This window comes from Pochonia chlamydosporia (assembly GCF_001653235.2).
Source record: "Pochonia chlamydosporia 170 chromosome Unknown PCv3seq00026, whole genome shotgun sequence".
NCBI classification, from domain to species: Eukaryota; Fungi; Ascomycota; class Sordariomycetes; order Hypocreales; family Clavicipitaceae; genus Pochonia; species Pochonia chlamydosporia.
In genome coordinates, this window is record NW_019154061.1 from 6738 (window position 1) to 34600 (window position 27863).

The 27863-nt window shown below is 51.6% G+C and overlaps 9 protein-coding genes across 9 annotated transcripts; 4 read left to right on the top strand and 5 right to left on the bottom strand.

The window, feature by feature from the left end:
• Nucleotides 1–704: 704 nt before the first annotated feature.
• Nucleotides 705–1862, top strand: VFPPC_17208 (glutathione-dependent formaldehyde-activating; the record flags this gene model as incomplete). Its single annotated transcript, XM_018294948.1, has 2 exons — nt 705–743; nt 1023–1862. The coding sequence occupies 2 exons, from the start codon at nt 705–707 to the stop codon at nt 1860–1862; spliced, it is 879 nt and encodes a 292-aa protein (XP_018135694.1).
• Nucleotides 1863–2036: 174 nt separating this feature from the next.
• VFPPC_17207 (replicase/helicase/endonuclease) lies at nt 2037–4307 on the top strand (the record flags this gene model as incomplete). Its single annotated transcript, XM_018294947.1, has 1 exon — nt 2037–4307. The coding sequence occupies one exon, from the start codon at nt 2037–2039 to the stop codon at nt 4305–4307; it is 2271 nt and encodes a 756-aa protein (XP_018135693.1).
• A 659-nt stretch (nt 4308–4966) lies between these two features.
• On the bottom strand, nt 4967–7963 carry VFPPC_12462 (polyprotein; the record flags this gene model as incomplete). The annotated part of the gene is made up of 1 exon (XM_018290331.1): nt 4967–7963. The coding sequence occupies one exon, from the start codon at nt 7961–7963 to the stop codon at nt 4967–4969; it is 2997 nt and encodes a 998-aa protein (XP_018135692.1).
• Nucleotides 7964–8662: 699 nt separating this feature from the next.
• Nucleotides 8663–9898, bottom strand: VFPPC_17206 (fungal specific transcription factor; the record flags this gene model as incomplete). The annotated part of the gene is made up of 1 exon (XM_018294946.1): nt 8663–9898. The coding sequence occupies one exon, from the start codon at nt 9896–9898 to the stop codon at nt 8663–8665; it is 1236 nt and encodes a 411-aa protein (XP_018135691.1).
• Nucleotides 9899–10202: 304 nt separating this feature from the next.
• On the bottom strand, nt 10203–11438 carry VFPPC_18569 (hypothetical protein; the record flags this gene model as incomplete). The annotated part of the gene is made up of 2 exons (XM_018290332.1): nt 10203–11081; nt 11151–11438. 2 exons carry the CDS (start codon nt 11436–11438, stop codon nt 10203–10205), a joined length of 1167 nt encoding a protein of 388 aa, XP_018135690.1.
• A 69-nt stretch (nt 11439–11507) lies between these two features.
• Nucleotides 11508–13195, bottom strand: VFPPC_12464 (polyprotein; the record flags this gene model as incomplete). Its single annotated transcript, XM_018290333.2, has 2 exons — nt 11508–11856; nt 12135–13195. 2 exons carry the CDS (start codon nt 13193–13195, stop codon nt 11508–11510), a joined length of 1410 nt encoding a protein of 469 aa, XP_018135689.2.
• A 3033-nt stretch (nt 13196–16228) lies between these two features.
• On the top strand, nt 16229–18391 carry VFPPC_18570 (ATP-dependent DNA helicase PIF1; the record flags this gene model as incomplete). Its single annotated transcript, XM_022430159.1, has 1 exon — nt 16229–18391. One exon carries the CDS (start codon nt 16229–16231, stop codon nt 18389–18391), a length of 2163 nt encoding a protein of 720 aa, XP_022284845.1.
• Nucleotides 18392–19416: 1025 nt separating this feature from the next.
• VFPPC_18571 (ATP-dependent DNA helicase PIF1) lies at nt 19417–23486 on the top strand (the record flags this gene model as incomplete). Its single annotated transcript, XM_022430160.1, has 3 exons — nt 19417–19878; nt 19916–20991; nt 21077–23486. The coding sequence occupies 3 exons, from the start codon at nt 19417–19419 to the stop codon at nt 23484–23486; spliced, it is 3948 nt and encodes a 1315-aa protein (XP_022284846.1).
• A 546-nt stretch (nt 23487–24032) lies between these two features.
• Nucleotides 24033–27758, bottom strand: VFPPC_12291 (retrovirus polyprotein; the record flags this gene model as incomplete). The annotated part of the gene is made up of 1 exon (XM_018290219.1): nt 24033–27758. The coding sequence occupies one exon, from the start codon at nt 27756–27758 to the stop codon at nt 24033–24035; it is 3726 nt and encodes a 1241-aa protein (XP_018135739.1).
• Nucleotides 27759–27863: the final 105 nt, after the last annotated feature.

Below are 27863 nucleotides of genomic sequence, written 5' to 3' on the forward strand. Positions count from 1 at the left end.
ACTAAGGGGCTGTGCGCAGACTTACCAGCTCAAAATATGCTTTATACCTAGGTGTATTATCTGCTCTCCTTCGTGCTATGTCAAAGCCATCAAACCAGGTGCAACCAAGGTCACTATAATGGCGTTTAACGAAGCCATACGCCTAGTTCCTTCCAACCTCTATTTTCGCTATATCCTGAGCGAAATTCTTGATCATAGTCAGGGTAGGTGGAATGCCACGTGATGAAAGCTTATGAATATACGCAACAAGTTCTTGTTCCTGTTGTTTTGACAGTCGTGATTTATACAAATCGTCGGCATCACGTCTTGACCGCTGTTTGCCTTGATGTCGGCGTCGCAATGTAGTCTCATCGCAATTGAAACGCCGTGCGGTCTTTGCATAATTAATTGACTCTGAAGATTTCAGAAATTTAAGTGCCTCGTCAATTGCAGCCATGGTTGTTGAGATATTCGAGGTTGAAGCCGAGTGAATGAAGCGGTGTGAATCCGGCAGATCATCGGATCCGGCGCTTCACCGTAAAATCACTTATGCCCTCAGGGTTCTCGAGGTTCTCAAGGTTCTCAACGTATCCAAAGACCGTCAGGGTTCTCAATGCCCTCAATATTTTGGCATCTTCCAACACTTCTTAACAAAAAGTTCCAGCCACAATGCCTGACCCAAAGCCCATATGGTATTTCACCCTATTCTATTGCCCTCTCCTATTATGTCTACGTGGTTTACTGTTCTCGCCCGTGTAGCTGAGGTATGTAGAATCCCGGACTCCCCATATCACAATGCCCTATGTGAGTTCGAGGAAGGCAGAAGTGATGTCTCAACAGGGGACTGGAGGAGCTTTCATATCGCGTTCTATGGTGATCTGTTGGACACTGGGCGAGCATACATGATCCGCGGTCAGGCTCGGCTTCCAGGGAATGACGAGGCAGAGGCGCCTAAGGCAAGTATTCTCTCTCTCCTCTGACTCCGTCCTTTGATGCTACACCGTTCTTCACCCTCCGCAAGTTGCTTGCTGATCGTTATACAGTTTACTGCCTTTGACGCTATTCCTTTGGCAGCGGACTGTCTGCCCATCCATCAGTTGCGTATCAATGCGGCAGCGGAATTAACTTGCACACCGCGGTTTGTAGACGCCACTCGCACGTTCGAATTCGAAGCGAAGCTTACTGGGTACTATGGCGATCCCGCCCCTCCAGCCTTACGCAACGACAGAGCCTTCAAAGCTTCGCAAACCCGTACAAAGACTCAATACATTTACGCTGAACAGTCTCCCAAATTTGATCGCACTCTCGGTAGCGAAAACCTGCGCGCTCAGAGCAGGCTCTTCGTCGATGGTTTCTATACCTTTCCAGATGAGGAGACCCAGCAGCCTGGGTATCTTGACTTGCTCGCGGTGTCCTTTAACTCCACCAACAAAGACCCTGTAAACAGTGTCGGTTCTCCTGCCAAGGGGGGCTCATCTCGTCGTAGAGATGTGCCGCTTAAGATGTCACCTGGCAAGCAGGCAAACATGAGAAGAGTGCCCGCTCCTATGACTCCGCCCAACTCGCGCTTTGCTTTGCACAGTGGGAGTTCCGCTTCAACGCCTCATACTGTATCTGACACATTTACTCCCGGGAGCGCCAGTTCCACCCCCTCCCTCACAATGGGTGATGGCAGCAGGGGGGGTTTAGTTGTTGATTTTGAGGTTCTCAAGAGCGGGCCCGAGGCTCAAGACGATCATTCTGCGATGGGCTCTTTTGCCCCAGGTGGTTTGCAGAACAAGCGCCAAGCAACTGCTCCCCCTCAGGAGCCTTCTTCTAAGCGCAGTCGGAAGCCGAGCCAGAAAGCAAAGGAGATGTTGACCGAAGATGAGCTTGAGGAATAAGAGGCATCCTTTGTTTTGGCTGTTTATGTATTTTAGAACTGCACTGATTCTAATTCTCTTTAGACTCTGCATTTACGCCTTCCCACTACCCAGTGCGTAGAACGCCCAGTAAGGCACAGTCTAACTGTGCCCCTATAATGTCTGAAGTCCGGCAGCAACGATTTTGCAGCTATAATGCCGCCACCAACGAGCAACCAGGACCGACTGCGCATGATACGGACCCCTGTTCAATCGTTTTTTAACGATAATAGCCAAGCACTGTTGGAAACTTTCTCCATCAATACACAAGTCAACCAGCGCAGCCGGTTTCCACCGCCCGACAATGGCAGGGGTCGTTACGCAAAAGACGATGATATTATTATTGTTAATACTACAAGGGTTCGTCGCCGTCGTCATCGTCATCGTAGTAACGAGGATACAGAGTTTCCCTCGGCGAGACCTCGACGGCGCCGGGTGGGCGCGATATTCGCAGAAGCTGAGGTGCGATTTCGAGGCATGAGGAAAAGATTTAAGGACCGCTGGAACAAGGAGTTCCCCGATACACCATGTGCCGAGTGCGCAACCTTGCTGCTCCCGAGGAAGCGCCAACAGAGAGCATTCCAGGACAACCATGAATACGGCATCACCAGAGTGTTCAATGTTCCTGTGACTGACGAACCTGGTGGCGTGATTCTCTGCGAGGACTGTCGCAAAGAGCCTCAGGCTCCTATAGACTGCGGCAAGGTCCCTCAGTGCATTGCTTCTCTTCCACGGCGATCGACTCTATTCATATCCCCTTTCAAGTTGGATACGAATCTAGGAAGGACTTTAGGGTACGACTTACACGCAACCCCTTACGTGTACCGTACCTTGTCAGGCGTTATTAATACGAATCCGATTAATGAGCGAGCGAACATGCTCTATTCTGGCACACTTGGGGCTTATCTGCAGAGCAGTCCACATCGAGTAGACCAACACCAGAATCTCGAGCATCTAATTCATGTTCGCAATTGGCTGCTGCAAAGAAACCCCGTCTTCCAAAGGAATGATGTGCGGGCGCATCTTCAAATCAACCACCCGTTACCAACTGTCGACCTCCCTGAGAACAGCGATGAGCAGCGACCTCAAACACGCCCGGATCTTGTCATGAACCCCTTTCAGTACGACCAAGAAACAAGGAATGAGCATTTCCGATACGACAGGCTCTCCATTGGGGCAGTACAGGTCCCCGAAGGACATCCTCCAAAGCCGATGCTATATCGAACTGATCCGGATGTCGAGGTGCTCTGCTTTCCGCACGTTTATCCTTACGGGAAAGGACAATTTGTACAAGGAGAGCGCCGCGAAGATGGGCGCTCTAGATATACGCGCCACATGGACACAAAACGGAAGCTCAATTCCTACAACCGCGCTTTCAGAGACGATTATTACTGGGCTGCGTGGGCATACCAAGAAATGGAAGCGACAAGAATCTTTCAGAATACAAATCGCCTTATTCATAATAAAACGAGGCAAGCTATAGACAACCGTCTTCCTCAGCATCAACTCCTACAGCAGTCGAATTATGGGACACATTCTATTATTAGTGAAACTCTCACACATGGTATACCTGGCTCAATCCGAACCGGAGAAGCTTATTTTCTCGAAAAGGAACGCCTCGTAAACTCGATGATTGCAGGCCACGGGCTCCCCCAACTCTTTATCACGCTGACTTTTAATGAAGGCTGGGAAGAATTTAAGAACATTTTGCGGTCTATCTCTTCTACTGCTATGCCATCCAACCATCCATGGGAGGGAGTTCAATATTACTACGAGAGGATCCATAATCTAAAATCCAAATTCTGGAAAGGGAAGTCCAACCACGCCAAGTTTGGTGTCCTAAAGGAACTAATCGAAAGATTTGAGTTTCAATTACGGGGCGCAATACACAGCCATTGCTTATTGTGGACTGAGAAGTCTATCGTGGAATTGCTTGCGTTTGGTTTTGTCCGCGCAGATATTCCCGATCCCGAAAAGGAGCCTGAGTTGCATAGCCTTGTCATGAAATATCAGATTCACAAATGCAAAGACCACATTTGTGGCGGACCCGGGAGGTACGGAAAGTGCTCCAAGGGCTTTCCAGCAGACGTGTCGGGCAGGACGTTTCATCAGCCTGGCAACCCCAGGTATACTTATGCCCGCACCGAAGCTGACGTGTGGGTAATTCCTTATAACTCTCAATTGCTATTAATCTGGGAAGGCCACTGCAACGTTCAGTTCGTGACGAGCCAAGGTCTTGCCTCTTACATCACGAAATACGTCACCAAACGAGCCACTCTCTCAGGTCGTTGTGGGCGATTGTACAACAACTCAGAAGCACCTGTTGGCTCGCAGAATGGGATCTATGGAAATAATTGTGCTGTGCTTGGGGTTGGACATTTTTCGCTGCACCAGCGGATCTCTCTACCTTCCAACCAGTATTCCTGAAATGAGGAATTATTCTGTTCGTCCTATTAACCATATCCTCGAGCACCCTGAAGACCCGTATTTCCCAGACGCCATGGAGAAATATTTTGCTCGACCAAGAGTGCCTCGATTCGAAGTCTTGACCTATTTTGACTACTTTGCATACTATGAAATTACGAAAACTCGCACCGTTAATCGACAGGGTCCTCGAGAAGGGTGGCAAGATTCATTAGGATATTGGGTCTATCAACGGAAGAAGCCCATCCTGATTCGCACTTCTTACCGACGACTTTGTGATGGAGAGGTATTTTTTTACGTGCAACTCCTTTTGTCGCGTTACGCGGTTCCAATTCAATTTTTACTACGCTGAAGATGCAGTTCTTGCTTTAATAGCCTGTCAATTGCTTGTGTATCTGAACTTGTTGTCCTCCTCTTGCCAGAGGGATTCACGTCATTTATCTTAGCAACGAAGCATTATTTCCAGCCTTCTAATTATTTCCAAGTGGCTGGCCAGCCTCTTCACCTTCTGATATCCATGATTTTATGACATCCAGCAATTACTCCAAGTCTGCTTGTTCAATCAACAGAGGCAGCCTTATCCGACACACCCCCTTAGCTAGGACCTCATTTTGAGGTTCTAGCTACAACCTACTTCCTCTGTTGACGAGCTGTTGGCCTTCTCAAGGCTGTTCTCTTCGGCGTCCTGGCCGGCCGCCTTTCGCCCCCAGCTTCAACTCAAGGTCTCGTTGGTTGTCTTTCTCTGGAACTCGGTTAGCAAGTTTTTCTTGCAATTTCTCTCGAGCTTCTTCCATCAAGGCCTCTGCGGCTATTCTATTGCGGACGTCTTCCATCCGTAATTGCTTGATGAATTCTATGTGTCGGACCTTGGGCAACGCCTTGGTCATTCCATCTGCCACCATCTTACTGGTCTCCACCCACCGTACGCAAATCCTTCCTCCCTGAACCTCTTGACGTAGCCAATGCTGATGAATATCAACATGACGCAGTTGTGTTGTCAATTTGGTAGATTCTTCCGATACCAGCCGTATGGTCTGTTGGTTATCACATTCTATCAATAACGGCTCATTAAATTTGATCTCCAAGGCCCGTAGCAGTCGTCCAGCAAATATCATTTCTTTTGCTGCTTCTGACGCGGCTAATAGCTCGGCTTCTGTGCTTGAGGTTGTGACTGTGGCCTGTTTCGATGCCCTCCAAGCTATCGATCCGCTGTATAACCTCATCACATAGCCTTGTGAGCTTTTTCGGTCTTCTGTATTGTCTCCAAACGACGCATCGCTTGCGCATAAGAAGATCTCAGCTGGTCCGCTGCTCTGTATGTAGCCACCGCTGCCCAAGCGGATTGCCAGGGATCTTGTTGCATAGAGATACTGAATCACTCTATCTGCAGCCTTATGATGCATTTCGCTCGGATTCAGGTTATGCCTCGCAAGCCTGGCTACAGCAAACGCGATATCCGGTTTGGTCGATATGGCTGCAAACAAGATTGATCCGACTTTCTTCTGGTACTGATCAACTGACTTTTTCGATGCTTGGGTGGTTGACTTAAACAACTCCTCCAACGCCATTGGAGTTGTTGGCTTTTTGCCAAGGTCAATCTCAAACTTATTTGCGATCTTATCAATATAAGCATCTTGTGTTAACCATATTGTCTTGCGGGGCCTGTCCCGTAAAATATGGATTCCAAGGAACCATTTTGGTTCTCCCAGTTCGGTCATTTGATACCTCTTCTTTAATTCTTCTATCGCTGTCTTTGCGATCTTTGAGTCGGCTTTTCTGTATGCCCAGATGATGTCGTCAACAAAGAAGAAGACGATTACTGACCCTTTGGTCATAATACAAGGCTCTTGCGGCACAATTTGAAAGCCTAGTTCTTTCAAGCTTTTGGTCAATTCTCTTTGCCAGAGCAAAGGCGACCTTCTCAATCCATAGAGGGCTTTCCGCAGACGCAGTACTTTGCCATATTTCTCGTATCCTGGTGGCATTCTCATGTACACTGTGTCGTCCAACTCGCAGTTTACGAATGCATTTACAGCATCCATCTGTTCCAGCTCAAGGTCGTGCTCTGCTGCTATTGACATGAGAGCCCTAAAAGACATACTTGCTAATGTTGTTGCTCTGGTTGGCAGAACGCCCTTTTCTTGTTGATTTCCACATACAACAAGTCGTGCCTTGCACCGTACAAGATAGCCGTGACGATCCAGCTTGTACGTGAAGACCCACATGCAGCTTAGAACTCTCTGGCCTTTGGCCCTTGACCAAGGAACCTCAATGAAGGATTGCATCTGCTCATGTGATGCTAGGTGTTCTTGCTGCGCTTTGATAAATTGGTCTCTGAATGGGTGACCTGCCAGGTCCTTTAATGTCTTTGGAGGCTGCGGCGGGTGCTTTTTGTGAGGTCGGAATTTAATGCCTGCATTGAACGCTCCATGGATTGCTGATTTAACGCGGATAGGGTGAAATTCGTGGAATCGATAGTCTGTTTGGCTGGACTTGAACTTTTGATTGCAACAGCCAGCATCATGTCCCTGGTCTTTATTCACCCCCTCAGGATGGTCGGCGCGATGACGAATTGGAAGGCGAGCTGTGAGGACGGCTTCTATACTGTCTTCAAGGTCTGGGTCTGACTCTGGCGGTGTTGGAAGGTAGCTTCCTTTCATGCTCTCGCGATCGTCCTCATTAGCCTGATCATCCTGACCACCAGTATTTACGACGATTACGTCTTTAATGACTTCTTCGTCACTCTGATCTTCTTGATTAAATGATTCGTCCTCTGACTGATCTGTATCTGTTATTTCACTACCCTCATCTTCTAGGGTGGCTTCAACAACCTGCTGAGCTTCTGGGATCTCTATTTCTTCAATCAGTTCATCGACAGAGTGCATTAGCTCTGGCTTAATTAAGCTGTTGTTGAAGAAACTAGCTTCGTTGAAGATAACATCCCTTGTGGTAATAACCTTGTTCTTGTGAGGCACCCAGATACGGAAGTTGTTGGAAGATTGATATCCGACGAGGTATCCTATATGTGCTTTTGGCTCAAGTTTCTGCTTTCTTCGTAGCTTGAGTTGGGCTTCCGAGGTCATGGCAAAAACCTTACATCCATAGGCCTTTAGATGACTAATTGTGGGTTGCTTCTTGAAAGTTCTCTCAAAAGGACTTTGCCAATTGTTCCTCTCAAGTGGTGTTCGATTGCGTAGGTAGCAAGCTGCTTCAACAATATCTTTCCATAAGTCGTGCGGCAGGTTTGCTGCTATGCGCATCGTTCGAGCTTTTTCCATAATCGCACCCCCTGACCTTTCAGCGCCTCCATTTTGGGCCTGGGTGTTTGGGGCTGACTTTTTTGGTTCGATTGAACGACGTTGAAGTTCCTTCTGGACTTCTTTGCTAAAGAGCTCGCCATCTGATCTAAGAACCTTCGGCTTGCCGTTGTATTGAAGGTTTATCCAGTTAAGGAAGTCTCGCAGTATTCTTCGATTCTCGCGTCCTAATCCGTGGCTCCGCAAGAAATACGGAAAAACAAGACCTGAATATGCATCCGTTATGAACATGACTCGGGAAAAGCCTTGGTAATCCTCTGAAAGGTCTGTCCAGTCTATCCAGATTTCTTCAAATGGTTTGTTCGGTCTTGGTGGCCGTCTTCGAGATATTTGACGATGCATCTTGCCTTGTCCACAATGGTCGCATTCAACAGTTTTTGGTCCTCTCAGTCGGGCACCTAGACATTTCTTTCCTAAATGCTCGAGTGTCTTTGGGCTCGGATGGCCTAGCCTGTTGTGCCATAACGTTCCGTCTGCAACAGTGTCTGGTCTTGGATCCTTACTAGTATGCCCTCTTCTGGCCAAAAAAGCTGCTGCTGCCTTTAAGCCGTGATCTGTTGACTCTTGGTATGCAAGAACCCACTGTCTGTATCGCCTCTCAATTGTACAGACCGTCGACCCGGACTTATGAACTAGCCTGGTTGGGGACGCAAATGTGTCCCAACGTATTCCTTGATCATAGAGGCATTGGAAAGAAACTATGTTTACTGCAAAAGTCGGACAGTATGCTGCTTCCTTGATTCGTAAAATGCCTTTTGTTCCATCCGGTTTAGTTATTGGAACATCAACACGGCCATATCCTTCTATTAGAACCTCCGAGTCTCCCGCTATCAGGTAGTCCAGCGAGTTTGGCTTCCTCATTGACCGGAATCTTCCCGGATCATTGAAGATATGCAAGGTAGCCCCACAGTCAAGAATGGTTGACGCTCGTAAGGGATAAATGTCAACTTGCAAGCAACTTCCTAGACAGACAGGAAATGCTGCACCTTGTGGAAGTGCTTGTCCAACGATGCGTCCCTTAACTCGTGGGCTTTCGCATTGTCATTCTGAGTCTTCTTTCTCTTTGGCCTTGTTTCTCGCAGCCTCGCGCAGCTTGTCAACCTTAGCTTTCAATTCTGGGTCTTTAGCCAACGCCCTGTTAACAACGCCAACCCAACGCTCGTTCGGCGCAGACCCTTTTGGTCTCAATTCAGGGATCGCGTTCCAGCAGGAATTAAGATCGTGCCAAGGAGCCCCACAGGCTTCACAACTGGTGGCCTGCCTTTTATTGCTCTCTTGGTTCTCTTCCGACCTAGGTCTCTTCCTGCCAGGTCGTCCCTTCTTTGTGCCGGCGTCATCGTTGGATTCGTCATTAGCAGCTTGAAAGGCTGTTCCCCGTCTGACTGAAGACTTTGGCTGTGCTGGCAAGGCTGATCTTGCCCAGCTTCGCAGTTTAACTGCCACATCAGCGATAGACCATTCTTGGCCTGCATTCATACAGTTTGGTGGTTTCTTAGCTGTCTGAATGGATGTGATTGCAGTTTGTAGCTGCTCAAGGTGTTCGTTCCTTAATATGTTTCTGTTCAGAGGCTCCATTGCCTTAATCTGATTAACGCCTAATTGAAGCGCCTTTTCGTACTCCTTTGTTATATTGGCGGTACTATTGGCTGCCTGTTTGCAATTGTCCGAGAAGCTGATGTTATGCTTGGCCATCAGGTCTGCTATGTCAAATAGCCAGCGACCTTCTTTGACTTCTAGCATCTGCTGCCGTGCTGCCTTTAGTAGGTAATTTTCCCATTTCCAAATCCAGTCTTCGAAGGACTTAAGATTAGAGCAATCGAACGATTGAAGTAGCTGTCTATAGTCAAGTGCAAGCTTCTGGATGATCTTCGTTTCTTCGGCTTTAGCTGCCCTGGCTAAACAGTCTATCCAGTCGATTAGGCTGTCTTCTGGGTCCAGGTAGCGGGCCAACTTCTCGTCCACGCTAGCAAAGATTGCTTCTTTGGCCTTAAGTAAGCCAGCTGTTTGCTTTTCATAAGCTTTATTGTCTTCTTTCCAGATCTCATATGCTAGCTTGTACGCTTTGATCTGCGTGGCGTCCAAATCAGCTTCAGATTCGGCAGTCTCAAAGAAGTCTGATGCTTGTGGCCGAGTTGGTTCGTCAATTAGCGACTTCGTTCTTTTGGTGGGCTTGACAGCGGCCCATATATCTACCGGAATCTTAGTGGTAATAAACGCTTTCCAGTCATCCCAATTCTCGATCCCCGTTAAGATGACTTCTAATTTGGTCGGTGGCATTTTGGTGATTTGACTTAGCTTTGCAATATTCCCAGAGCGCGGCTCCGGGCTCATAACTGTCGCGTTACGCGGTTCCAATTCAATTTTTACTACGCTGAAGATGCAGTTCTTGATTTAATAGCCTGTCAATTGCTTGTGTATCTGAACTTGTTGTCCTCCTCTTGCCAGAGGGATTCACGTCATTTATCTTAGCAAAGAAGCATTATTTCCAGCCTTCTAATTATTTCCAAGTGGCTGGCCAGCCTCTTCACCTTCTGATATCCATGATTTTATGACATCCAGCAATTACTCCAAGTCTGCTTGTTCAATCAACAGAGGCAGCCTTATCCGACAACATCAAGTGCCATTTGTGCGAGGTCAGGCTGCGTGTAGTAGCGCTCATTCCAGTACTGAATAGGGCAAATGACTCGTCCTCACTGAGTGGGATAATATCCGTCTCGACGAACTGATCAAGTGAATCAACGCCATGGGCTTGAGGCCTGGACGACTGGTGGCTTATTTTGAGACGCTTATGATTCCTAACTGAGGTGAAAGCCTTATCTTTCTGAGAGGTTGACGTTGAAAGTACACCAGACGGGAAGGGTTGCTTGACAGAGTACTTGCCCTTGTATTCATCAAGCCAGAGCTCCTTCACGGCTGTGCTGGCACTCACAATCCACGGCCGCTTCTCGTCATGGTCCGTCCAAGCTTTGTTATACCACTCATTCTTGAGCGTCGGGTTCAGCGATATTGCCGCGTAGTAAGCTGCTGTGTCATCTGCCTTATTGAAGTACTCTTCACACTTCTGCCATGATACTTCTGCAGCTGCTGCGAGCCAGGCAAATTCTTCGGATTCCTGGGTTTCGCGCCATTTCCTTCTTAGCAAATCTTGGTGTAGCTCCTGGAATTTGTGTTTGGCGACCTGAATCTCATTCAGCAACCAGTCCAGAGTCTGGAAATGATCGGCTAGCGTCGCATTTCTTCCTTCTGTCATCATGGTCCCTTCGTAGAAGGTCTCTAGCTGATCATGCAGATGTTCGAGCTCTTTCCAATGCATTGGGCTAAGGCGGTCTTCGGAGAGGTCTTTTTGGCCCTGTCCGGGTTCATACTGATCGCAGAAGATCTGGATACGTTCCTTGACGTTCAGAGCTCGTCCAATAGACATAAAGTATGAGTTCCAGCGTGTCTGCTGGCCCTGAATAAGCTAATGTCACCGAGTTAGAGGTGGTCAAGAGAGGTGTTGAGGCGCCTAAGGGCAAAGGTAGAAACTCACCTCTAATTTATCAAATTCAGTGAGGTCACCACCCAAAATAATGGATCTAAAGAACTGACGACGCTGGGGACTAGCTCTAATGTACCTAACAATATTGTGTGGCCTTCCGATTGCGCCTCGTTTCCTCCAGAGCTCGCCAATCTTCTTCAAGTCCCCGTCACGATAAGCAATATCCAGCTCCTTACAAACTTTCGCACCGTCCTTTCCAATGAGGAACGCCCGAGCGCACAGATTGACAATGTGGCCGAAGCATCGCAGACGACGTCGTTTGCGCTGCTTCTCAGACATGTTAGGATACAGGCCACGGAGGACAGCGTCAATACATGTATCGTTCGAAGCCGCATTATCCGCCATAAATTAGCCAATCCGTCCGCTAATCTTGTAATCCTTGAATATCTGAAGCAGAACCTCCGCCATGTTTTCGCCTGAGTACTCTCCCATCAGCTCGCGAAGGCCCAGAACAGCAGAACGCCGCTCGCCGTTCTTGTCAATGAAATGGGCAACAACACCAAGGATTGCCAAGTATTTCGGTGACGTCCATCGGTCAAACGATATTGAGATGCCACTACGTGCCTCTCGCAAGTCATTCTTCAGTTTCTCCCTCTTTGCTTCAAAGGCATCCATTACCCACAAGGTGTCCTTCCAACCAACTCTTCCAACCGGTTGGCCAATGCAGTTGGCCAATCGGCCGTGGCCACCAACCAATCTGTCAGAAATACAGGGGCACTACGGCATCACCGAGAGGGGTCTTTCTCAAGAAATGTAATTTAGTTGATTATTATTCTTGTTGTTCTAGCAGAATCATCTCGTCATCAAAAGAATGCCCTTATTATACTGCTGCCCTCCAGGCAGCAGTATTATAATTGCTTCTGTTCAATCAATATTGTCGATGGTGGCGGCAGCGCACAGTGCGATCCAGTACGCCACATTCTGACACACCCCCTCAGTCCTTGCCGCAAGGCCTGGACTGTTGAGCGTTATCACAGATCCAGCTGTTCAAACTTCTGTAGAACCTCAGTGTCCAGTTCTTCTAGTTTGCGTTGCTTTAGTCGGTATTCAATATCCACCAGACCAAGTCGTTCGACGAAGGCATTGAATGGTTGGCTGCCGAGGGCTTTGGTGAGGCCATCTGCTACCATCTCTGCAGTGGGTACGTAGTTTACTGAAATCGTTCTTCTTTCAGTTTCCTGACGTAACCAGTGATCGTGAATGTTGACATGGCGGAGTTTAGTTTGCAGCGGTCCGACTTCTTTGTTGACCAACTTGATCGTTTGCCGGTTGTCACACTGAATTCGTATAGTCTTATTGTCTAGACGTATTCCGATCTCTTCGAAAAGGCGAGATATGAATATCGACTCCTTCGTTGCCTGCGACAATGCGAGGAGCTCAGCTTCAGTCGTCGATGTAGTAACTGTATCTTGTTTATTTGCTCGCCACCCAATAGTTCCGCCAAACAACTGCATTACGTAACCTTGCGAGCTTTTGCGGTCTACGGAGTTATCCGCGAAGGAGGCGTCGCTTGCGACTAAAAATTCGTCTCCTCCCCCGAGCTGTAAGGCCAGAGATCTGGTTCTCTTGAGATAATGGATGACCTTGTCCGCAGCTGCATGATGTTCGTAGGAAGGATTCATGTTGAACCTTGCTAGTCTTGACACAGCGAATGCGATGTCCGGCCGGGTAACTACTGCCGCGTACAGGATTGATCCGATCTTCTTCTGGTATTTGCGAATCGATGCAATTGATGCTCTTTCCTCATATGGTAGTAGCTCTGGTCCAGACATGGGTACGTTTGGCCACCGATCTGGGTTTTGTATTGCCAGATTAGCAATCTTGTCTATATACGCAGACTGAGAGAGCCAGATCAATCTTTTATCTCTGTCTCGGATTACTTCAATTCCTAGGAACCATTGCAAAGGGTTCCCTCCGGTGAGTTGATATTTTTGCTGTAGTTGGTCTGTTAGATACTTCATTTCGTTCTCCTTGCCTTTTTGGTATGCGAGGACAATGTCGTCAACATAAAAGAATATTATGATGCCGTTCTTCATCATACAGCAGGGTTCATGTGGGACCCCGAGGAACTTGCGGAATTGGCTCTCCCGCTCCAGCGAATCGCGCGACGTCGCGCGACCTTGGGGTGAGCCGGGTGAGCCCCGTAGGTGTGTGTCGGGCGGCGGGGTGAGCCAGGCACCCGCGCAGCGAGAAATGAGGGAGAAGCAGCGCTTTAATTGGTTGCAACTCTGTACCTCATATCAACCTTGGCCGCCTTTCCTTATGCCCACCTCATCTTTATTCAGCCGAAGGCTGTCTATACATTAGTTCTTAAGTTTTCCCGAATAATGAGCGTTTGGTGCAGGCTTGAAAGAAAAGTTTCTATTGGTCCAAAATTTGTACAGGAGACCAACCGCAAGCGGTTTGCCCAAAAGAGCCTTGAGGAACGAAAGGTTGACTTGATCTGGTGGTTTGTGAAAAGTTTATGTGAAAAGTTTATATAAAGGAAGTTTATATACGGGGTGGATCTCTCAACGCAATAGCAGACTCAGAAGTTGGGGCGGGAGCTTTTAGTGGCCGACTCCAGTGCGGGGGTTTAGGACTTGTCGAGCCAGGGATGCCGTAAAGAAACTAAAAGTTAGACAGCCGATACGCTGAAACGTCTAGTCAAAAGATCATCTGAGAACGGGACAATTCTCTTCCGACGTCTTTACCACTCCGCGTCTGTATCTGAGGATACACAGCAAAGAAGGGGAAGCAAATCATTTAGTCAGATTCCATTTAGTAGTTTATATTCTCACATTATTGTCTCAATCATCGCTACGTGCCCAGTTCGCCTCGAATTACCATGTCGAGGGGCTGCTGAAGTGCTCAGTTCATTGTCCCTGTACTGCTGTCTTCCGTCGATGTCACTGTTCCCAATTTTTGACGACTGTATCCAATTTACTTATGTCTACTCTACGTCAACACATTCCTTGGGGGATGACGATTGCGACGTGGCCGAGCTCCGCCGTCGGATGCCAGGGGCAGGCCCGGGGTTGAGGAGGACTCTTCAGGACCAGCAGTGGTGGACGGAGAAGTCGGGACGGATATGGGTTCTGTAGTAAGCTTTGAGTGCGGGAAAACCAGTGCGCCTGATGAGGCGTCTGGCAGAGTTGTATTTCTATCAGAGGGGTTTGCGGCTTCGATGGCACGGTCCGATATGCGTGGTCTCTTCGAAGGAGTGGATGGCACCCGGCCACGCCAGCGGTCTGATCGCTTCGAAGGTGGAGTATCGGTCGGGGTGGGTGTTGGCGCAGAGGCAGGTCTTGGCAAGTAAGCCAGGTCGAGGACTCGGAGGGCCAGGAGGTTGGTGTCCCTGGTACGGCCAGCAATCTTCGCGGTGACGGTGAGGAGAGCTCCCGGTGCTGGCGTTTTGACTTTCTTCCAACGCTTAGTGTCTTCCAAGAAGCAGACTACGGAGAAGTGAGCTGGGGCTGCCTTGGATGCGTCGTAGACAGATGTTTCGACTGTGAAGTGACGGGGCTCGGAAGGGTCAAGCGAGTTGTCAGTACGGGGCGGCACGAAGCCGATGACGGTCACCATCGGGCACCATTGCTCTGGCAAGTGCTGGTCATACTGGACGGAGTCGGCGATATTCCCTGGGTGTCTAAGGCTGTCAGCCAGAGCTAGGGCGAATGTTCGGCCAGACGTGCCTCATCAAGCTCAGCGTCTGCGTGCTAATCTCCAGAGTGCCGTCCATCGACAGAGTCGTGGAGAAGCGGCCGTCGGCGTAGAAGAAAGCGCCAGGAAGGTAGAGTTCTTGTTGTTCTTGCGTTAGATAAGTATGGATGCGGGTGCGAATGGGGTCGGTGGCGATATTAGGATCATGGAAACCGTCTTCCTCGAAGATGTTGAGATCTGTCTGGATCTCGACGTAGTTTGGAGTATTTTCTCGAGTCGGGTCATGAGTAATGGCATCGACGAAATCCCGTAAGTGAATTATACTCGTGAATGTTGGTTGTCGAGACATGTTGAAGGAGATTTGGAATGAGTCCGTGAAAACCGGCCCTGGGCCGTAGGTCGCATGGCTGGTTCTTATAGGGGAATAGTTCTGCATGGAATAGATGTTTTACTACGGCCTGTTATCCAGGGCCGGCCAGGCAGACTCTACGCGCCAGGCAAAGGCTCAGGGCATGTGAGCGCCTACGTGTCATCGCGCTTTCAGCTCTGAATGCTATCACATGTGTAGTGAGAAATGGTCCATGGCTTTTTTTGTTACAGAGCAGAGCTGATGGAATCATAGAAAATACAGACATGCTTCACAATGCTAGCCGCTTTAAGCGACAAATCCCAAATGGTCGGCAGGGTAATGTTTGCTCGTTGTCGTCGCGAAAAAGCAATGTCGGAAAAAGCAAAACCATATCAGCCGCCCCCCCGCCCCCCTTCTTCTCTTTTTAGTAACTGAAGGCTATGTGGATTTAGTCATCTGGCTGGTAATTTTGAAGATTGGGGTGTGATACGTAGGGGTCTTGTTGGTCAAGTGTCTTCGGCGTGCTGTCTAGCCTTGGGATAGTTCCCGTGTCTCTTGCTGTGCATAGTCTGGTCATTTGGACGGTGATTCTGAAGATTGTGGCATGTGGTGGTGTGGATAGTCGGTCATCATTGCTGTCAGGGACTGGCCGGGCCATGCTGCACACGAGTTATCACGGTCCGACGGGTCATCTGCTGGTGAAGTGTCGGGGGTTGGCCTGGTCATCTGCCAGTAAGGCATCAGGGGTTGGCCGGGTCATCTGTCCACGAAGTCGGTAGTATTTCGTGGGTGGAGGACACGGTTTGTATGTGGAGGTATCGTGTCTACGTGAGGAAGGGAGGTGGTGCGGGAAGAGGTGCGGGAAGGCAGGTGCGGTCTGGGGAATTGGTGGTGTGGCCGATATTGAGAGAGAGGTCAGATCGAATGGGGGTGGTATAATCTGGACGGCGTCAGCGCAGGAGCCGAGATGGAGTTTTGCGCGGTATAGAGGAGATGCAGAGATCCCAAGGTTATAGCTTTGGGAATAATAGAATCACGTCCACAACAGAGATAGTGAAGATTCGACGGGTCGGGGAAAATGCCAGGCGCGCTGCAGAACAGCCGAGTGATGAGAGGTCAGGGTGACGAATCTAGAAGTGTCGAGGCCCTGAAGACGGTGAGCCGTATCTGGGGCGTAGACAAGGTTCAGTATTACCAGTGGGCGTATAGTGGGATCAATTTCTGCAACAAACTCTGCGCAGCGGCTCGCAAGGTGAGCGATTGGGAAGAAGCTGTAGTGAAGTTAAACATGTTGCTTCACAGACGATCCCAGCAGCTTGGACGACGGCCAATTAAGTACTCGGTCAACCCTATCGAATCGGATGATTTGATAAACTTAAGGGCCTGGTCTCATAAGGATCCATACGTCAAGAAAAATGACCGTGAGAGAATCAGTCTAGTTTTCAGCAATCTGGCTGCCAGAGACTTGCCGGCCGGGTTTGGTTTCGATAAATTCGGGCTGATGGTACGAAGTGGACAGCAACAGTCAGGCGGCGATCAGCTTTCGCGGGAGGAGATAGAAAGCCGGAGTCCTTGGGATGGCGGTGACTGGGTTCGAGACCGCACTGAAGGGCGCCTGCGGGAAGGACACGGGAATCTGGCGCGTTTGAGGACGGTGAGGCGCATCTGGGGCGGAGACAAGGTTCAATATTACCAGTGGGCGCATAGGGGAGAAGATTTCTGCAAAAAACTCTGCACAGCGGCCCGTCAGGTGAGCGACTGGGATGAAGCTGTAGTGAAGTTGAACAGGTTGATTCACAGACGAGCTGAGCAAATTGGGCGACGCAAAGTCAAGCAATCGGTCGACCCTATTGATCCGGATGATTTAGTAAATCTGAAAGCTTGGTCTCATAAAGATCCATATGTCAAGAAGAAGGATCGCGAAGGAATCGCGCTGTCTCTCAGCAAGTTGGCTGTCACAGATCTGCCAGCCGGTTTTGGCTTCGACAAGTTCGGGCTGATGGTACGAACGGAAGAGCGACAACTAGGAAGCGTTGAAGAGAGTGGTTTAGGTGTGGGGCGCTGCAATCGGCAGAATGTGGTACATACGGGTGGCAAACAAGTCAGGACGGACAGGAACCGCCGGCGGACCAAGGTCAGAAGGCCGAGAGACGGCTTCGCAAGCAAAGCCGTTGCTAGGCCGGGGGACCTATTTCGGGCGTTCAGGCGCGTGCGCGACGGGGACGAACAGGCCACGGCGCAGGTAAATCCGGGCTCGAGAGAAATTCGTGGGTCTTCGTTGGGGGTTTTGGGACGCTTGGAAGTGCGCGAGGGAGAGAGTATGGCGCTTGCGGGTATCGGCATCCGAATCTCGGCAGACGTAATTCGGGCTGCGCAAAATGATTTGGGACAGGCCAGGGCGGAGAAGGATGCTCGGCGAGGGGAGAAGAAGAGGCAGGGTCCTAGTAACACAGATGGACTGCGATCAAAACGTGCTAGAATCATGGTCCGCCAGGAGAGAACTGAGAGCGATCAAGTGGAGGACCTTGCCAGTGTTCTGCGCTGCATGAATGAAGAATTTGCGGAGAAAGAGCGATTGTCCCACAGCCAGGAATGGAGTATTCCTGTTTCTCTTGAGAAGAAGGTGTCCACCGTCCAGGAATACTACAGTGCGTTCCATGACGTGAGCACCCTGCCGATACATACCTGCACGATCTGTTATCTGAAGTATGCTAGAGTGGATCTGGGTGAGGTTGATTGGGATCGGTGGGTGGTAAGTATCGTCGAGAAACGTGACAATTCACCTTTTAGGTGCAGGCGGTGCTTTCTGCCGGGAAAGAAGATTGTGGCTTGTTTTGACTGTCTGAAGCACCTTAAAAGAGGTGCCTTGTCTCCTGCAGCCCAGTTGCATACTAGGCTCGGGTGCGAACATATGTTTCCCGACGAGTTGAAGGGCCTTACGCCGATCGAGGAAAAGCTTATCGCGCTGAACTCCTGTTATGGGTTCATCACCAAGTACAGTTTAGCAGACAGGCACAGGCAGAGTGTGAGATATCCGAAGCATGTTAAGGGCAACATCACAGTCTTCCCCAATAACGTGCAAGAGCTAGTGAGAGATGTCCTACCTCACCCGCTATTGAAGGTGCTGGATGAGGTGCACGTGTCCTGGCAGGGTGTTGAGAAACCAGCATCGAGCGATCTTTCAGCGCTTTTGTCGGTGCGGGGCGGCGCCGCGTCGTGGAGAGGGCGCTGGTATGGCTAAAGAGGTACAATCCTCTATATGCCGATATCCATATTGATACCGCGGAAATGGATAGCTGGGGTACGGCCGTACATGGCGTACCCTCTCAGATCTACGATCGTTTGGAGCGGAACGAGCCGTCGGCGTCGGAGAAGGCACGAACAGAGCCAGTTGTTCCACGGACAGAGCGTGGTCTGGAAGAGGACGGACCCGTTGATATCCGCCATGTTCTAGCTATGCTCGGCCAAGGAGACGATTTTGTTGCAGATCCAGCCGAGGGGAGTGAGCAGGCTAACGCAGTCGGCGAAGATGGAAATGAGGAGGAGGCGGAGCTTGAGAGTGGCGCCGAGGTGATCCACGAGATCATCTCGTCCGGGATGTTCGCTCTCGATGACCAGCCGGACATCAGGGATGCGGAAAAGTTGCAGCGCGTTTGCGACGCTCTGAGCCAGGAGGCTGTTCGCGACGACAAGGGGGCAAGTGATTGTGCGGGGTCGGCCGAGGTGCGGCGTGGATACACATCCGAACCTTATATTGTTGTGTCCCGTGGCGAGGAATTTGCCGATTCCTTTGATACGCGGTTCTTTGCAAAGGCATTTCCGACGCTGTTCCCGGTCGGAAATGGAGGCCCACGGCAAGCGGAGGAGAGCGTCGCGGACACGGCAGGGGACGGGGAAATGGTCCTTGACGCGGACGCCACAGCGCGGAGTCTAGTGTCGTCCCGGAACATGAGCCTGGAGACATGGGCAGGCTTGGTTCTCCAGCGTCACGGCGGTCGCTTTGCGACACACCACGTCTTCGCCTTTCTCGTCTTTAACATGGGCGTCAGGTCAAGGAACCGCCGGGTGAGCATGCTAAGCGTGAGAAGGAAGAATTTCCGCGAAGTGGAGCGTATTGTTCGATCGCTGACCGCAGAGAGGCTGGGGGAGGCCAGGGCTGAGTTAGAGGAATCCGGGAAAACTGTCGACGAGGCAGTCAACAAGCTGTTAAGGAGCCTGTCTCTGTAAGGGTTTCGCCAGCCGATGTCAAGGGAGAATCGTTTAAGTATGCGGCGGAAGATCAAGGCCCTCGTAATTCGGTACGGCATTCCGGCCATTTGGTTCACGCTGAACCCAAATGATATCACGAACCCAGTCAAGCTCAGGCTCGCGGCACACCGCTTCCGGGACCCGGACGAGGCCGAGGCCTTCTTAACGAGTCTCGACCTGGCATACAAGCGGGCGAGGCTGGCGATTTCGGACCCTCTCAGCTCGGCAATTTTCTTCCACAGGGAGATCGAGATGTTCTTCAAGTACTATGTGAGGACAGGGGAGGACTCGGTGTTCGGGCGTATCAGTCAATACTTTGGAGCTGTGGAGACCAACGAGCGCGGCGCGCTCCACCTCCACGGCATTCTCTGGCTTCAAGGGAACATGCATCTGAGCTCCATCCTCAAAGATGTGCAGGGGGAGGACCAGGCAACATATCGTGATCGGGTGATCCAGTACGTAGACAGCGTCTTCGCGGAGGTAAGTTTCTGCCGCATAATGTCCTAATCCAATACAGTCGTTTAACACGGGGCAAACGATGCAGGACCTCGACCAAGCGGCATCCGCGGCAGTTCAGGCGGAGAGGTCTGTGACGTCAGATATATCATGGATGTTGCAGAACAGCCACCAATTTGCCGCAGCGTTCGACGAGGAGGCAAATTTCTGCGCCGGCGCCACCCAGATACACACCCACAGCCCGACTTGTGTGAAGTATTCCATTAAGAAACAAGGGAGGAAGCGTAACCTCTGTCGGTTCAAAGCGCCTTGGAGACTTGTTGAGAAGACTGCGTTTACGGAAGACGGAGTGTTGCGGATTCGACGCAGGCACGAATGGGTAAATCGTTGGAACAAGGCGATAGCTGTAGGGCTGCGGCACAACCATGACATATCGTTCATCGCGACCCAGTGTAAGACCTTGGCCATAGTCTACTACGTGACGAACTATGCAACCAAAGTGGAGGATCCCGTATGGAAGCGTGTGGCAGCTGCGGCAGACGTATTCCGCGTTCTGAAGGACTCGACAAAGGGGTCTCAGGCGGGTGTCGCGCAGGTTGCTAGCGAGGATGACAGTCGTCAGAACAAGACGCGGCAGTTCTTGATGAGGGTTGCGAACCGGATATTCACGGAGCGGCCCTTGTCGCAGGTAGAGGTCGTCGCCAATTTGCTGGGCTACCCTACCGAGTTTGCAAACAATGACGCATGGACGTTTTTAAATGCATCTTCCCTCTACTGGCACATCTTCCGACGGTGGAGCCACCTGCGAAGCGCGAGTGGTATGGAGCATGTGGACGAGCCTATGGACGAGACGGTCCTTCTGGAGGAAGCTGGGGAGAGGGTCTCCTTTGTGCAGGCATACCCGCACCGTGGCAGACTTCTGCAAGGCCTGTCACTGTACGACTATATGTCCTTGGTCAAACTGAAGCGGAAGGGCAAGAGGGCAGCTACTTGGGGCGAGCTGGAGTTTGACAGTGTCTGGCCGCTCTCGCAGATGTGGGTGCAGGCATTGCGGAGGCCGGGTAGGCATGCCGTCGTCTGTCTGGACGGCTACCTCTGCATGGATTTTGGCGAGGAAGAGGAGCTCTATCACAGGAGGTATGTACGCCCCAGTGGCCATCAGATCTGGATTGTCGTCCAAGAGCGGCAGGGTCCGGAACAAAGATTGACATTGGTAGCGCAGGGCGGCCGTACAACATCTGGCCATCTTTGTCCCGTGGGAGTCGTTCTTGTCCGAGACGTCAGGCGATATCAATACCATTTGGGAGAGACAAAAACAGGGTCTGGCTCGCAGGGTGTCATTTCTTGTAGACAACGTTCAACTACTCCGCCGGTCCGCCGAAGACGTGAAGCGAGATGCCAGACAGTGGGCCGCCATGTCCGGAGAGACAGATCCTATGGCTGACGTGACCGAGTCGGGCATGGCTGATGGCGATGATGAGCTGGGAATAGGGTACCGGTCAGACAATATCGGCAATGCAGTTCGCCTCATTGACGTTTTCAGAAATGCGGTAGGAAGTGGTCAGATCACGACCGGATCAAAAGAAATCTCGACAATGGTGCAGGAACTGTGCCGATTTCAGGTAGCGTCCCTGTGCTCGACGGATGATCTGCGTGCCACGGTGGTTATAGAGCGAGGACCAAGAACACTCGGCCTCCGAGGACACCCGTCTTCGGGGGCAGAGATCCCGAGACAGGAACAGGTCAGGTCTATTAAATCGCAGCAAATAAGCGCGTCCAAGGAGAGGGAGAGGATGATCCAGGGGGTGCAGAGCCTGGGCAGCAACAACACGACCGGTCACAGTAGAGCTGCGTACAGTGTCCTTCACGGCTTCGGCGAGGACGACATCTCCATAACGGCCGCAGACTCGGAGACTGTCGCCGGGGCCACAGGCCCGTCAACGAGCATCGGGTTTGGGCCGGCCACGTCGTTTCTGGAGGCAGGGAGGCAGCTCGCCGTGTCCTTCACGCTCAACCAAAGACAGAGCATTGCCCTCCGACTGATATGCCGTCAATTGGACCGAGTGCGTCGCGATGAGCGAGGTACTCCCCAGCTCTGCCAATTTGTCGGAGGCGAAGGCGGCACTGGAAAGTCGCGGGTCATCGAAGCTATCGCCGCGCTGTTTGCAAGCAAAGGAATATCGCATCGTCTGCTGGTAACGGCGACATCAGGCACAGCAGCAGCACAGATCAATGGTATTACTATCCACTCCGCGTGCAATTTGTCCAAAGGCATCTTGCGAACAAGTCTATATACGCACGTCGACGGGATTCGTTCTTCCAGCTCGGGTGACCTGTACATCGATGGCCAGGCCAGGATGGACTGGCAGGAGAAATGGCTGCTGATCGTTGACGAGGTCAGCATGCTTGGTGCGCGGACGTTACACGCCGCGAACGAGCAGCTGTGCAAGCTTCGGGGTTGCACGGAAGAGTTTGGCGGGATTCCCATTGTTGTCTTCTGTGGCGACTTCCACCAGTTCCGCCCCGTTCAAGAGAGGTCGATTCTCCTCCCAAGCGCTGCCATTCCGTGGGACGAAGAGAGAACGTTCAGGACGGAACAGAGATACCAGCACGACAAGGCGCATGCTCTGTGGAAGAAGTTTACCACCGTAGTCATGTTGAATGAACAAGTCCGTGCTGCTGGGGATCCACGGCTGCGCGGGCTGCTAACGCGGATCCGGGAAGGCATACAAGACCAGACCGATGTGGATCTCCTGAACAGGACGTGTTATCAGGAAGGCAGACGGATCCCGTGGGAGTCGGGCATTACAGTAGTAACGCCGCTGAACAAGAACCGGTGGAATTTGAACGTCGAGGCCGTGTTGTCTTTTCAGAAGCAACGGCAGGCACCGATGCGAATCTTCATTTCCGAGCACAAGTGGAAAGATGGGCAACCTACAGAGGAGGAGGCTCTCATGATGATGGGCTACGGTGACGACAGCGCGATACCGGTTCCTGCGATCTTCATGTTCGTCCCCGGCATGGCTGTCGTCGTGAACCAGAACACCCATCAAGGCCTGAAAGTAGTCAACGGATCCAGATATGTGGCATTAGATGTCATTCTGGACAAGAAGTACCCAGGCTATCGCATCTCCCGTGATACCACCCTCCACTTTGGCCCCCCGGCCGGGGTCCTGCTAGCCTCCGAGTCAACAAGAGACTTGCACTTCGTAGGCATGCCACCCGGAACCGTCCTTCTTGCACCCATCAGCACAAAGATAGAGTGTCAGAGCAAGCGGCCATGGCAACAATGCGACGTTACTCGTCGGGGATTACCCTGCGCAGCCGCGTTCGCATGCACCGACTATAAGGTGCAAAGTAGGACGTTAGACCAGGTGGCACTGGAATTGCGGGGGACTCGGACGACGAATATCGACGGGAAGGCTGTTCCGGCGCAGTGCGACCCGTACAGCTTGTACGTGCAGCTGTCACGGAGCCGATCGCTAAAGGGCATAATGCTTCTGTCCAAGGCACGAGGGAAGGATTTCATAGGCAACAAAGTGCCGGACAACATGGTCGCTGCGGAGCAAGAGCTGGAAGTGCTAAGCGAGACGACAATTAAGGAGGCAGAATGCTGGGACTGGACAGAATAAACGGAGAACTAGCTAGATGCACCAATGAGGAAGCACCCTCGGAAGTGATTAGTCAGTTACGCAGTCGCCAGCCCGATGGTGGCTCGGCCCGCCCGCCCCGGCCTGGCGGGACGGGTACCCCAGCAACATGCGGTATTAACTAAAATCTAAGCTTAACTAACTAACTTAGCCCAGTTTATATATATATATATAAATATAAATATACAATGGGTACTGTAGGAAGGTTGCGGCGAAAAAAAGTTGCTGACCCTAGACACTGACGTTGGCACCGAGGCTGGCTATGGTATTTATTTAATGATGTAGCCCCTGGGTGTGAGGGGCTGAGCCGCTGTTTGTTCAACATAAGGGTGCCGTACAATTGTCTATCTAAAGCTAAGGAGAAAGGAAGGAGAAGAGCAAGCTCGAGGCGAGCCTCGAGCTTGCGTATCTAAGTTGCTAGTGGCAACTTAGGCGAAATGAATCTAATTACACGCCGACTGTCCTCACGGCGCCGAAGCTCCGGGCCTGGCAAAGCCAGGTCCACAGCATCGGGCGTAGCCCGTGACATTATCCCCTTCCTCCCGTCCGTCTCCGACCAGGCCGCCTGGAGCCAGTAGTCGACTGGTACTTCTCCAACGGTCCGTCGTGCTTCATAATTGGGCCATAAACTGACTCAAACACCTCCATCGCTTCCGTCTCTCGTAGAGCCTCCACTGGCTCCCATGTTGCGTCTGCGTACCCACGCCAGCGTACAAATACTTCTCTAAACTTCCCGCGTCCGCGGTTTTTCCAACGAGCGCAGAGTATCTCCTCCACTTCCCATTCTTCTACACCATTCTCGTCTCGTATCGACGGCGGTTGGGCGTCGTCAACTCGTTGCCCGGGTGCTGGGTCTTGTCTAGCTCGGCGCAACAGATCGACGTGAAATCGTGGGTGTATAGAACCCGGCACGTCCAACTCCACAACATGTGAACTGATGACTTTTGTGACTGTATACTTGTGGTGCAGCCAATCTAGCTTCTTGCACGGCCGTGGCGATCTGTAGTTCGTCATCGATAGCCAGACCTTGTCTCCAACCTCGAATCGTTCGGCCGGCTGTCTCTTCGCATTCGTAGCATCTTCTTGCTGTTGCTGAGAGGCGGCGATCATAGCCTGCATATACTCCGAGACTTCCTGCAGACGGCTCAGAAGGGCATCTGCCTTGCCTTCCTCTTTGCTCTGGGGTGGATCTGCTGGATCCTCGACAGCCACGGGTTCTACGTGGTATCCGTGCTCGACGAAGAACGGACTGATCTTTGTCGCTGCAGATTCTCGGTTGTTGAGGGCTAGCTGTGCCACTGGGAGGAAGTCTCCCCAGTCATGCTGCAAGTATGATACGTATGCCCGCAGGTATGCCTGTATCTCCTGGTTTGTTCTTTCCGGCCCTCCATCTGTCTGTGGGTGGTATGCTGTACTCAACCGCTGCGTCACCCCGGCTAGCTTGCAGAACCTCTTCCAGAATCGACTCAGCCAGTTGCTCCCGCGGTCGCTTACGATAGACCGTGGCATTCCATGAAACCTATAGTGGCATTGTAGGAAACGTTTCGCACACGCTTCCGCCTCCATTGTGTCCATCACTTCCAGCGTTACAGCCTTCGTAAGCCGGTCCACAATCACCCAGATATACGTTGCGTTGTTAGGTCCCGTGGCCGGCAGATCTGTGATAAAGTCCATTGCCAAATGACTGCGTGGTCTGTCAGGGATGGGCAGCGGTTTCAGGAACCCTCTCTTCGACTGGCGCCAAATATGGCCACGTCCGCATACGTCGCAATTTGCAACAAATCGTCGAACCAACTGCGACTGCCCCGGCCAGTAGAAACTGCGAGCCACAATTGCCAAGGTACCCTCTCTTCCTGGGTGGCCGGCGGCAGTTGAGTCGTGGGAGTCTTGCACGATGCGCGTCCGAAGGGTGTCCTTGTCCGCCTCGCCTTGGTTCCCCTTCTCCCCCGAGCCTCCAGGTACCCAAATTCGGTCCCTAAAGGTCAGTCGCTTACCAGCGTCGATGCCACATTCTGATATCTGTACCTTCAATCCTAGCGCCGGTGGGAAAGCCCGCTCTCGTAGCCGTACCGCTTCATAGGCCGCTCGATATATACAATCTTCCTTAATTGTTTGGTCCCAGAGCGCCTGTAAATCGCCGGCCTCAAACACCTTCATATCCGGCGGGGGTGGTGTCTCTAGTCCTATCCTGCTGATCCGTAGCCTTGTCGATTCTGGGATGGCATTATCCGGGATCAATTGGATCACTCGCCCTTGTTCACGCTCGTCATTTATATCCTGCGGGGCATCTTGTTCGCGGCGGGACAGCGCGTCCGGCACGACAGCCTCACACCCAGGACGGTAGTCCAGCTTGAAGTTGAATTGTGAAAGCTCAGCAGCCCATCGGCTCTGGCGTTCCGTCAACTTCCTCCGCGTCATGAAGTATTCAAGGTTGCGGTGGTCCGTTAAGACCGTGAATGTTCCACAGCTCCTTAACTCCGCACTCCATGTATCCAGGCACCTCATAATGGCCAACATCTCCTTGTCGTGAATCGGATAGTTGTACTCTGCGGGCGACAGCCGCCGTGAGTAAAATGCACAAGCGTGCCGACGCCCATCCTTTCCTTCCTGAGATAATACGCCTCCAAACGCATAGCCTGAGCAATCTGCTTCCACGAAGGTTTGTAGGGACGGATCCCACTGCCTCAGAATTGGGGCGTCGCAAAATCTTCGCTTCAGTTCTCGAAACGCCCCGTCCTCTGCTTTACCCCAGCGGAAGGTGACTCCTTTCTTCAAGAGTGCATCTAACGCCTTGGTAATCCGTGAATAGTCGGGAATGAAAATCCGATAGTAATTCGCAAACCCAAGAAAGCTTCTGACACCTTTCACGGTTGTTGGCACCAGCCACTCACGGATCGCCTGCTGTTTCTCAGGGTCGCAAGCGACCCCCTTGCCTGCTCGCACAATGAAGCCCAAATATTTGACTTCCTTTATGGAGAACTCACATTTGGCCGGGTCCAGGTGCAGACCAGCGTCTGCTAACGATCGGAGGACCAGACGCACTTTCGCTTCATGGTCAGCCAATGTCCCGCTCGAATAGATCAAAACATCATCCAGGTACGCCGTGACGAAGTCGTCGAGGTACTTATTCAGCACGCTATTCATGTACCGCTGGAACGATGCCGGGGCGTCACTTAGGCCAAAGGGGCATACGAGCCACTCATACAGCCCGAATCTGGTTCGGAACGCGGTCTTCTCCTCGTGGCCTGGAGCCATGCGAATCTTGTGGAAGGCGGCCACGACATCTAGCTTCGTAAACCACTTGGCTTTTGTCAGATTGTTCAGAGTCTCCGCAATCAGAGGCAACGGGTAACGATCACGCTTCGTGATTGCGTTCAGTGCGCGGTAGTCGCAACAGAACCGTAAGCCCCCGTTTGGTTTCTTCACAAACAATACTGGGGCAGCTGCTGCCGAGCTGCTCGCCCGGATAAACCCTCTATCCAGCAAATCCCGCAGTGTTTTCCGTAGCACGAGGAGCTCCTCGCGGGACATGCTATACAATGGTCCCCACGGCAGTGGCGGTTCGTTCCCGTTGCTATCACGCTGCAAATGTACTTCGTGGTCGACCCCTGGTCTGTGCGGAGGCAGCTTCATCGCCTCTTCCGGAGAGAATAGATCTCCGAATTCGTCCAGCACTTCCTTGGGAACTGTCTTACTCGGATCAACTGGCTGTTTCGGCCTCAATGCCTTCTCAATATCAGACAGGCTGATGGCCTGCACTGCAGCCGCGCCTCGCCCTTGACGCTTCCTCCCTCGGCGGCACTCTGCCGCGAACACAGCTGCCGGTACAACGCGGGCAGCTCGGATCGCTTTTACCCCGTCGGGCTCTTCCTGTCCTAGGAGCCGTATGGTAATGTCGGCGACCCCGTGGTAAACTCGCTGTTCGGCGGCGTCGTATACCACCTTGTTCTTCCTCATCCAAGGCCGGCCCAAGAACACATCTTGGCCTAACCGCGGAACCACATGCGCAAACATGCGTTCGTCGTATCCTCCAGTCTCCATCATGAAAACCACAATTCCTGGCGACATCACGTCTTTAGTCGCCTCGGAAAACCCACCTAACCGCCTTGGATTCCTGTCGACAAATGGAATCCGCAGTCTCTTAACTACAGCTTCATCGATTACGGCATAGCAGTCACATCCGGTATCGACAAGAGCGCGCACTTGATTAGCTCTATTAATCCGTACTTCGATCAGCACTGGATCACTACTCATCTGAGGCCGAAACTCTGCCCAACTCTGGATGTCCGCCTTGGTAGGCCCCGGGGCCCGCATTCGCCCCGAGGCTATTCTTTTCCCGCCCCCTCGTCTTCACTCGTC